Source organism: Arvicanthis niloticus, chromosome 5 (assembly GCF_011762505.2).
Source record: "Arvicanthis niloticus isolate mArvNil1 chromosome 5, mArvNil1.pat.X, whole genome shotgun sequence".
Classification (NCBI taxonomy): domain Eukaryota; kingdom Metazoa; phylum Chordata; class Mammalia; order Rodentia; family Muridae; genus Arvicanthis; species Arvicanthis niloticus.
In genome coordinates, this window is record NC_047662.1 from 31,987,209 (window position 1) to 31,999,206 (window position 11,998).

General features: G+C 41.2%; 1 protein-coding gene across 1 annotated transcript; it reads left to right on the forward strand.

The window, feature by feature from the left end:
• The first annotated feature begins 828 nt into the window (after positions 1-828).
• LOC117708661 (palmitoyl-protein thioesterase 1-like) lies at positions 829-8,543 on the forward strand. The gene is made up of 3 exons (XM_034502556.2): positions 829-961; positions 7,663-7,754; positions 8,424-8,543. The coding sequence occupies exons 1-3, from the start codon at positions 829-831 to the stop codon at positions 8,541-8,543; spliced, it is 345 nt and encodes a 114-aa protein (XP_034358447.2).
• Positions 8,544-11,998: the final 3,455 nt, after the last annotated feature.

Genomic DNA, 11,998 nt, shown 5'->3' on the forward strand with positions numbered 1-11,998 from the left:
TCATACTCATGATTGTAGAGTTCTTTTCCATAGCCTTAAGGGTTGTCCTGAAGATCCCAGTATTTACCAATTTGCTGAGACATAGCCACACCCTCATCTCCTGGACTTGTGCTGTTTCTAATTATCATAGAGTCATTAACATTAACAGGGAGGACATTCCTCAGAAGGAAAGAGTTCTCTACTGTTAGTGGGTTCAAAAATATGTACATTATTACACAAACAAGTCTTATGCCCACAGCAGCAATTAACATCCAGGGAGGCTCACAGGAGACCTGTTCCAGGGGCAAGAACCACATCACTTTGTGCCCACCAGGGCCATACCAGGCTTGGCAGATACAGGGAAATGAGGGACATATGTTGTTAGGAGTGGAGTGCTAGGAACTGTCTCTAAAGAAGATTTCAAATGATTCAGTGTAGCATCCTTATGATAAGGATTACCTTGAATGAAGGGGACATGGATCCTGGGGAAATTTTTAGTTATTCTATTTAGAGGGGTACAAACTAACTAAGAGCAAAAATCATTCAGACAGCTCTTCTCTGCTAAGACACAGCTGAGAGAAAGAGGCACATTTCAATTCCTTGAGCACCCTAAAACAGTCACACTGATGTCTTTATTTATTAAATGGAAGCACTGTATAAGACTCCCTAAAGACAGAAGAGAAGCTTCCAGTCTGTTGTAAGCACAAAATAAATACCTGTCAAATTGGTTTTGCTGCAAGAATGCTCATGGCACCTGCCCTGTGGGGTGTGGTCACCTGGGTGCCTGCAAGGCACCCTGACTGCCAGCCAGGGACATAAGCACTTACTTGTTGGTGTCACTGAGCTAAGATGATGTTACCTCAAGCCCTGTGGCTCTTATCTGTCTGTCTTCTGTCCTGCTGTTATGGTGCCCGATTGATGGTGTTTGTGGACCCTAGGTCAGAATCAACACCACTACCTGCGGTGATCTGGAGTGATACAGGTGAGTGAGAAATAGATTGTCATAGGGTAGGTGGCCTTCTTCCTTTCTGTTGTGGACTTACATCTGCAAAGCCAAAGCTGGAAGGGCCAAGAATTAGGATTTGGGGGATGATCTGCATTGAAGGGAAGGGATCCAGATGTCTCCCTCTGGGAGAGCAGTGTACTGCTTTGGGTTTATGTTATCTTTATTAAAATTCTAGCAGCTGGAGCATCAGCCTACAGTATCTCACAGGCCATCTGGTCCCTGCAGAGCTGGGCAGCACACACGGGCTTTTATTCCTCCACATCTGAATAGCGATCAACCAGCCACCTGCGTGTCCTTCACACAGTTACTTCACAGCACCTGCTACAACTGAGGATGAAGCATTTTTCATCCTTCTGGATCTTGCTTTCCAGTGGGGGAAACGTATTATAAAGAAATAAGGGAAAATTGTCAAATGGCCATGGGAGCAGTTAAAACGGGGATAAAGCCTGGAAGAAGATAGAGCCTGATTATGAGTTTATGCTTGGAGAGAGAAAAGTTAGGACAGGATTCACCCAAGAGTGGCAACTGTGGGGAGCTTAAGAGGATGAGGGAATGTTGCGCTTACTGGAGCCCGATGTTGGACGCCAAACTGTTGCAGCCCGTACTGCCCATTCCGGTCCGAGGGTCAGGGTCTATCGAGAGAGAGAGAGAGAGAGAGTGGGGATAAAGGGGAAGAGACTCGAAGAATGGAGACAAGACAGAGATTCTGATCAAGTCTCGTTTATTGAAGGGAATTCGGAGCTATTTATAGGCTTTTGCCACGTGCCTTGTAGGCGCGTGGATACCACGTGCCTTGCAGGTGTTGATATGATGTAAGCCTTACAGGCGTCTATAGCATGGACAGCACGTGCACCGAAATGCCTTGCAGGCGTGGATAGCACGTGCGCCTTATAAGCATGTATGGCGTAGATAGCACGTGGACAGCACGTGAACTGCATTGCCTTGCAGGCGTGGCTACCACGTGCACCTTGCAGCTGGGGGCAGTAAACAGCAACACAAAATATGTGGGATATCAGAGTGTGCTTCAGCTGTTGTAGGCTATTGAAAACCAAATCTTTCGTCAGGGTATATGGTTCCAGATGGCTGCAAAGTTGATCTAGCCGCTTTCTGCTAAAGTCGGCTCCCAACAAGGGAAGATGCCATATGGATGTGTAGTCAAAGGAGCAGCAGATACAGTCCCTGAGCTTGGTGTATCAGTGTGCAGATCAGTGTAGCAAGAGGAGGAGCAAGAGGGATCAAGGGAAGATAGCCTGGATATATATGCTAGAGCTCTTAAGACTAGAATAAGAACTCAGAATTAGACCTGGAACTTGTGAGGAGATGGGTAGGAAAATGTGCCTGCTTCACATTGAAATAATTGTTCTAAGCCGATGGTGGTAGCCAGTGCCTACAGAAAGCTAGTTTAGGAAAGTAATTCTCCATCACAAAGGAGGCAGAGACAGGATGATCTCTGTAAATTTGGGGCCTGCCTGATCTATACTTCAAATTCCAGGCCAGTCAGAGCTATATGAGGAGACACTCATATACAGTTAAAATTAAAATAAAATGTAAGAATTGTTCTATTTGTGACATAAATGGTCATGCAGATCTTTCCAGTGGTCACTGAAACAAAAGCTGTGTCTGCGAGCTCTGGGAGTTGTCATTAGAAAGAAATGGATTACAGAATAGGTAGTTGTGATCAGAGGAAATCCTATGCTTGTCAACAGCAACAACAATAGGCATTTTCTCATTTTTCTTGATGGTCTCAGCTTTACTAGCTATGAAGATTCATTTTCTTCAAGAATATTTTCAAGGAGATTCCTGATGTAAGATTCAGCTCAGTGACCTGTTTGTCTTGGAGACTCCCTGGCTTTATCCCTCTGGGTAGTCAGTTGCTTTTTTTTTCCCTCCTATGATAGGTGAAGAGGTATCAGGACCAGGCACATTCCTAGGACTGTTGAAAGGGAGGAGAGAGATTGTAGGATCAGGATCGTTGGATTAAAGGCATGAGTGACTGTCTGTCTTGTCCCACCAGTGTCCTCATTTCTGTTGTAGTTGCTGTGTTGAGAATAGAATATAGATATTACAAAAGCTGCAAGGGGACACTGCAGACATTAAACCCCAGAGATACCCATGCCTCAGACCTGCATAGTGACAGCTATATGGTAACAGGAAGTGTGAGGAAGTGGTAAAACTTTGACATATTTAAGGGTGGCCTCAAGGGATTACATATGCCCTGAAAGATGAAGGTGGCAGAGATGACAACACACTTTCTGGCTTTGGGCAATTAGAAAGTGAAGTTGTTTTACCAAGGTTGGATAGCTTAGAGGGAAATCACATCTGAGGTATACTCTGTGTGTGTGTGTGTGTGTGTGTGTGTGTGTGTGTGTGTGTGTATCAGCACATGCAGAGATCAGAGAACATTTCTGAGGAGTCAATTCTTTCCTTCTCACATGTGGTTCCTTTGGATCAAACTCAGGACATTATGTTTGGCAGCACAAGTCTTTACTCACTGTAACACTGCCTCCTTTAATTCCATATAGCCCATGGAAACCTAGACTTTTCTATTGAGCCAAGTATTCCCTTGAACTCCTACCTCTCAATTGCTGGGTTGAAAATCATATGTTACTATGCATGACTAACTTTTTGTAGACAGTGTCTTGTGTAACACAGGTTGTCCTTAATCTTGATATATAACCAAGAATGTGCTTTTTTTTTTTCTTTTACTTTCTGTCTACTTTATTTGAATTTGTTATTTTAAGACAAGGTCTCACTGTGTAGCCAAGACTGTCTTGGAGCTTACTATGTAGTCCAGGCTAGCCTCAAATCACCAGTGATCCTCTTGCCTCCACCTTCTGAGTACTGGCATTACACGAGCCACAAGTTCAGGGCTCTAAAGGTAACCTTGGACTCCTAATCCTCTTCTGCTTTCCAAAAAGTGTAGTACTGTAACCAGATCATTTTATTTTCCCATGGGAAAGGCACTTTGTTTTAAAACCAGGCTCACTGGCGTGTAGTCCACTTTGAACACAGTATGACTTGTCCCACCCCTGGAGTGCTGAGATTACAGGCATAAATGATGGCACACCCAGTTCATGAATCAGTCAATCTGATTCACTTTTCACACAACTGGACAGTGCTACAGAGGTATTTGCACAGATGGGAACTTTAGTTCAGATCCGCTGGCCTCTGGCTAATTTAAAGTCCTGTCATGAAATGAAGTCATCCCAAGGAGTGAATGTGCCAGGTGTAGGGATACTTCATCTTCAGGAGGTGGAGTTGACAATCAGGAAACTGACAAAGACAGAGACAGTGAGGGAACTTCCTGAGGGTTGGAGGGAGGTCAGGAGAGTTCAGTGTCCTGGAAGAAATGTTCCCTGAAGAAGGAAATGAGCCAAGTGTGATGGCTCACACAGGACTGGTGATGTCGAAGAAGGTAGATGCCTGCAAGATCATGGCAAGAGTGGATTATTTAGTCACTAGTGAGATTCTAGTGAGCTCCTGCACAGTCTTGAATGATACCCCACCTCAAAAACTAACACATAAAAACAACAACAAAAATCACACCACCTCCTTAAAAGGAAACAACACGTCATCAGACCAACCATACATAGGTCAGTTAGGAACAGCCTGCGAACAGATCATTGGAATTAGCCAAGTGAAAACTGGTGTCCATTGAAAAAAAAAAAAAAAACAGCACAGAGAGGAATTAGAGTCAGTGAACATGGACAACTCTTGCAAGGCTGCTTCAGACTCCAGGGCTAGTAGAACCAGGCTCATAGAGGTTCTCTGTCTCTAGGAATCAGCTTCCTGTGTTTCCTTCCCTCTCCTCTTATTTCTAATAACCTCCAGGGTATATTTTATGCTTGTGGGGTGTTTTATTCTGGACACAACAGATAAAATGAATTGAATAACTTATATCTTTTGTTTAAGGTTATTTTACAGAACATGCTTTGAGGTTCATCTAGGTTTTAGCATCTCCCAGTACTTTATTCCTATTCATGTGTGACTTGTATTCCATCGTATAAATGTACTACAGATTATTTATCCAGTAATGGACATTTAGCTTTATTTTTAACCTTCTGCTATTACCAAAAATACTACTGTGAACATTTATGTCAGGTTTTATATGAGTCAATGTTCTCTCTCTTTTTTTTTTTAGTATAACCTTAGGAGTGGAAATGCAGAGTTGTCTGATAATTACGTGCTTAATTTATTTGAAGTACTGCCATACTTTTCCACAGAGGTAGCATTGCTACATGTCCACTAATACAGCACAACTGTTCCTATTTTTTCATGTCCTCAAACTGTCTATATTTGAATCAGGATGTTGTTTTTGCACCTTGCATTTTAGTAAAGACCAATGGTACTGTTGGACATTTCCTATTTTCTTGCAGACATGTCTCTTTTTACTTTACCATTTTTAAAAATGGTTTTCTTTATTAATTTTGATGTTATATTGAAATTTATTAATTTTATTGTTTTCTGTGTATGAGTGTTTTGTCTGCATTTATGTCTGTGCACCATGTGTATGCAGTAGCACAGATGCCTAAGGAGGGTGATAGATACCCTGGAACTAAAGTTACAGACAACTATGAGCCACCATGTCTGTGCGAGGGAAAAAACAACCATTGCTTTTAACTGATGAACTTTTTTTAGCCTTATTTACTTACTTACTTACTTACTTACTTACTTACTTACTTACTTACTTACTTATAAACAGAAACGGTCTCACAAGCTAGCCTTGCTGTGCCTGGAACTAGATATGGAGAAGCAGTCATAGAGACTTCCCTGCCTCTGTCTTCAGAATGTTACAATAAAGGCATCTACTACCATGCAAGACTGAATTTTTTTAAAATTTTAACTGGGGCTAGTGAGATGGAAGTGCATCTAAGCATATTAGATGCTCTTGCAGGGGCCCAGGTTGGAATCTTAGCACTCACACGGGAGCCCATAACTGCTTGTATCTTAAGCCCCAGAGGGATCAGCACCCCCTCCTTTGCTCTTCAGGCGCCAGGCATACACGTAGTGCACATATATAATTGCAGGTAAAACACACATAAATAAAATTATTTCAAAATCAAAAATTAATTTATGTATATGTATTTGTGTGATTATCTTGTGTGCAGATACACGTAGAGGCTAGAAGAAATAGTTGAACCCCAAGGGTCAGAGTTACAGGTGACTGTGTGTCACCTGACTTAGTGCTGGGACTTAGGTTCTCTAAAGAAGCAATACACGCTATGAAACACATCATCATCTCTTCCATCTACCTACCTACTACCACACACACATAGACAAACACACACACACACACTTACACATCATTTCTTAATTATACTATATGCCTTGCTATATTGAAGGCATTTATATCTTTTGGACATTGATCTCAGATATATATTTCACAATATTGTCCTGTATTCTGAAGGGTGGCCTCATCCACTTGGTTCCAGCTACATTTACTGTGGCATACGACACCATGGCAGATCATGGATTGGAATGTGGTCCTTGAGAAAAATGTGGCAACAGTATTCTGAACACACAATGGACAAACATTAATTCAAAATCAAGGGTGAAGTAAATGAAATTTCCTTGGCACTGTGTGCATCTCTCACTCCACTACAACCTATGTTCTTAACACCAAACACTTGTACTGTGCATTGTACATGCTATCCCAAAATGAAGGCTTACAAATGCTGCCTCAGACTCTCTGCTCAGACTACAGGCTGATGTGTGCTACGAATTTCAGATATTTTATCGTACATAAGTTGATGCTCTTATAGAAACAGTGGTTTAATTATATCAAGGACTTGTAATATTTACTTCAGTGTATAAACACCAAATTAATATCTCTTTGTTTTATATTATAATGCAATGTTGGGGCCATGGGTCCCAGCTGTAGGGGAGGATAGCCTTGTTGGGCATAGGTGGGAAAGAAGATCCTTGGTCCCATGAAGGCTGGACGCCGGGTGTGGGGGAATTCAAGGGTGGGGAGGTAGGAGTGGAAGGGGCACATCCTCATAGAAGCAGTAGAAGGGGGGATGGAATAGAGGGTTCCTGGGCAGGGGGTGATGGGATAAAGAGATAACATCTGAAATGTAAATAAAATATCCAAAAACAAAACAAACAAAAAAGATTTATTATGGGTTTTGGAAGTTAATAATAATAATAATAATAATAATAATAATAATAATAATAATAATGCAATGTTGGATTTCAGAAATTGCTTTTTGCATGACTGGATAAATATAGCTTTATGGTTAAGAGACTAAATAACCTGGGTTCAGTTGCCAGCACACATGGAAGCTTAAACCTGTGACTCCAGTTCTCGAGGACCTGAGATCCTCTTCTGGCCTCTGTGGTAACTGCACTCAGGGATGTGCACACATACAAGTAAGAAAAATACCCATACACACACACACAAAAAAAAAAATAAGTTAAATAAATCTTTTAAAAAGTAATGTGTTGGGGCTGGTGAGATGGCTCAGTGGTTAAGAGCACTGACTGCTCTTCCAGAGGTCATAAGTTCAAATCCCAGCAACCACATGGTGGCTCACAACCATCCATAATGAGATCTGATGCCCTCATATGGGTGTCTGAAGACAGCTACAGTGTACTTACATAAAATAAATAATAAATAAATTCTTAAAAAAATAAAAATAAAAGTAATGTGTTTCCATCTTGATCTTGTTGGCTAGAAGACACCATGGAAATCTTTAAAACCTTTATTATGGGGTATATACCTGGAATTTATGTTCTGTCTCTGGAGATTGAGAAGAGCATGAAGGAGGTAAGATGTCAGCTCGTTCCTTGTGGGGTTTGCTGAGGGCTTTGACAGACACTGCTATTTGAATCCTTCACTTTGCAAAACAGATCCCCATCGTTTGTTCATTTTGCTTTGGGATGCAGGATTTTGCTCTATAGTTCAGTATGGCCTGAAACTTGAGCTTCCTGCTACAGCCTCCTTGGTGTTGGGATTGTGGTCATGTGCCATCATGCTCATGAACTCTAATGGACATATAATGATGTCAGCCTGGATGAGTTACTTTTCTGTTGCTGTGATAAAAATACCATAATGAAAAGAAACTATGTAGAGTTTATAGGACTGTATGGTTCCATGGTTCCAAAGGTATAACAGTTCATCATAGCAGAAAGGCATGACAGAAGGTGGAGAGAAGAGCTTCAATTCTAAGCATAAAGCAAGAGAGCAAACTGGAAGTGAGGCAAGCACATAAACCCTTCAATCCCACCCCAGTGATATACTTCTTCCAGCAAGGCTGAACCTCCCCACAATATTCCCTGACTGCACTACCAACTAGAAATCACATGTTAAATACCTGATCCTATGGAGGACATTCTCATTCCAAGCCCTAAACACAACTTAAGTCAGTTTCCTCTGAGAGAAGACCCAGTTACTAACAGTCGCATCCTTTTAGTTCTCACTGCTACATTTTTTTAGGATCTGGAGAACCAAGTGCTGGATGCCAGTTTCCAACTGTGTCAGATTCTCAATCAGGATCCTAAATTGCAGAACAGCTACATTGCTGTTGCATACTCTAAGGGACGCCAGTTCCTGTAAGTATCCTTCTATTACATGGTAACAGCTACAAGGAATCATTGCTTCTTCTATTCACATATATTGACTGTAATTATTTAGAGATCCTTTCATATTGATGCAAAGAAGTTATCTCTTTTTTTTGTTTTTTTGAGACAGGGTTTCTCTGTGTAGCCCTGGCTGTCCTGGAACTCACTCTGTAGACCAGGCTGGCCTCGAACTCAGAAATCCACCTGCCTCTGCCTCCCAAGTGCTGGGATTAAAGGTGTGCGCCACCACTGCCCGGCCAAAGAAGTTATCCTTAAGGTGTTCCTGTAAGAACTTAATTTATTTTGGTTTTGTGCATGTTTGTGTGAAGTTCTCTCTCTCTCTCTCTCTCTCTCTCTCTCTCTCTCTCTCTCTCTCTCTCTCTCTCTCTCTCTCTCTCCTTACTCTGTGCACATATGTTAGCATGAGTGGAAGTCAAAGGTGTCTTCTTCAATTGTTTTGTACTTTACATTTTTGGAAATTTTTATTTATTATATATGTCTGTGTATGGGGATGGGAAATTGGCATGGGCTCATGAAAGCACAGTGCTCACAGAGCCCAGAGGAAGGCATCAGATCACTTCTAGATGGCGTTACGGTTGATTGTTAGTTATCCATCCACTAAAGTTGCTAGTCATCTAACTTGAGTCACCTGCAACAACAGAAAACCCTATTATCCATTGAGCCATCTGTCCAGCTTTCTACATTACTTTAAAAAAATTAAATGGTATTTATTTACTTACTGTGTTTACTGGACATTATGATGCATATCATAAAGAATGTCTGTCCATGAACCTGGAGTGAACTATTGAACTAGACTGGCTAATTGATGACCCCCACAAAGACTCTCCTGGCTCTACCTTTCCAGTGCTAATATTACCAGACTGCAGTTGTGCCTGGATTTTTTCATTTTTATTTTCAAAGTGGAGCATGCAATCTAGGCTCAGTTCCTTATGCTTGCATGACAAGCACTTCATTGACTGAGCCATAACCCCAGCCTCTCTTTTTTATTTTTTATGAAATAAGACTTGTAGTCAGGCTTAGGGGAGGAATATCTTGTAATTATATGTTTTATGTGCCTATAGTGTATTTAAAAATAGCTTAATCTTGAAAGTGACTCTTTTTTGAAAGTTATAAAGGTCAGGTTTATTGGGGGCAGCTCTTGGGCTGGTGCACTTCTCCCAAGGATTAGGGCCAGGGAAATCACACAGCAGATAGATAGATGGAGAGAAAGGGAACATGCACATGCAGGGAGAAATTCAGAGAGAGAATTGGGGGGGTGGAGACAGACAGAGACAGAGAAAGACAGAGAGACAGAGAGACAGAGAGAGATAGAGGGAAAGGGACTCTTAATAGCATTCTAATATGACCATCAAAGCTGACAGGCAAATTTGTTATTTTCAGGACAGTGGATCAGAGATGCACAATGCCTGCCATGAAAGATACGATCTCAGATTCTGCTAGAAAATTTTTAAGGTAACTTCTGCTTCTGAAAAATTGGTTTTTATTGCTTTCTGAGTATGGGTGTTGGTCCTGATGCATGTCTAAGAGAATGTCTGATTCTCTAGAACTGAACATAGAGACAGCTGTGAGCTGCCAAGTCAGTTCGGGGATTGAAACTGAAGACCTGTGGAACTTAACTAACTTAAGAACCTCAGCTCTCAGCTGCTGAGCTTCTCTCTAGCCCCACCTTTCACTTCTTTATCTCCATTGTTTACTTTTCTAACCTGCATCCACCTGATATTTTGATTTTCTATTTTCTAATTGAGGTAATGTCTTGATTTGTATCTTAATCTAGTCTCAGAATCTAGTAACACTTCTGCCTTAGCCTTCAAAGTACTAGGATTATAAATGTGTGTGATCACATCCAGCACCTATCCATTTAAAAAAATAAAGCAGTCGTTTGATGTCTGCACTAGTCAATCACTCTTGTCAGATATCACTGTGCATAATATAACAAACTAGCCATCATGAATAACAAAGTAGGAAGTTTTGGGGATTGTAAAACTTTGTAGCACAGAAAAATCATCAAGTGGCCATCTCTCCAAATTAACTGACAGAATTTCATGGAAGCATGAAGGTTACAACCATGAGGTAGGTAATATATGGACAGTGTATGATGGTGTGCATGTACTTCAGGTGCCAGGGAGGCCAGAAAAGGTGTTAGAACACCTGAAGCTGGAACACCGGCATCTGTGAACAAAGTACTATGGATGGTGGGGATCCTAACTTAGGTCCTCTGTAAGAGAAGTGCATACTGACATACTAAGCCATCTCTGTAGCCACTAAAGTTAATTTTCATTACATTCATGTATTTATTGTGTGTGGTCACACGTGTGCCATGGTGTATTTGTGAAGGTCAGAGGGAAATTTGAAGGAGTCAGTTATGTCTTTCTTCCATATTGGACTAAAGAAGTGAATCCAAGTTGTCTGTCTTGGCAGCAGATGTCTTTACCTGCTGTTCTTAAGTTAATTCCTCTGGATACTTATGGGGGCAAGGAGACTAGTAAGAAGGCTTTTGTTACAGCTCGGGGTATACTGACAGGGAAGTCTGCTCTCAGCAAGTCAGTAAAAAAGGGTCAGAGTCAGGATATATTTGTTGATAGAATGTGATGGGAAAATAGAATTGTCAAGTATGACTCCTAAGTTATCAGTACAACCAACTGGCTAAATTGTATTGTCATTTACAGAGACAGGGAGTCACTGGAGAGGAACAGAGGGTGTTTGTGTTCATTTGTTTAGGCAGGCAGTTTGACTGTGGTGTGAGAAGACAGAATGTAGAGTACATTAGTAAGTACACTCAATGAGATGGCAAACAAACAGAGCTGTATGTCAGGCCATTAAAAATACATGTCTTGATGGGCAGTGGTGGTGCACGCTTTTTATCCCAGCACTTGGGAGGCAGAGGCAGGAGGATTTCTGAGTTTGAGGCCAGCCTGGTTTACAGAGTGAGTTCCAGGACAGCCAGGGCTACACAGAGAAACTCTGTCTCAAAAAACAAAACAAAAAACAAACAAAAACAAAATACTTGTCTTATTTAGGATGACAACAGGGTTAGATACACTCAGAAGTTTTCAGTATATACTTTGATCTTGTTTACTTTAGCATTTATTATGGGAAAATTATAAATAGATTCAAAAGCATTGAACAATAGAGTGAATATCTCTGTTCCTATATTTATTCCTTGTTAATATTTGTTAATTTTAGTCTGCTAAGATGGTCAGTGGATTAAAAATGGTTGCCAGGCAGGCTGACCAGCTCACTAAGACCATCAGATTCCTGGAGGAAGGAGAGACCAACTAGAGAGTTGTTTCTGACCTCTGCACAGGTGCCCTAGCACCCACTTTCACACTCAATCTGATCCCATCTCTCCCACCTACTCAACCATGGGTCAAAGTATTTTAAAGCAAAGTCCCATATTGTGGCCCATATATATTTTTCTGTTAAAGAGAA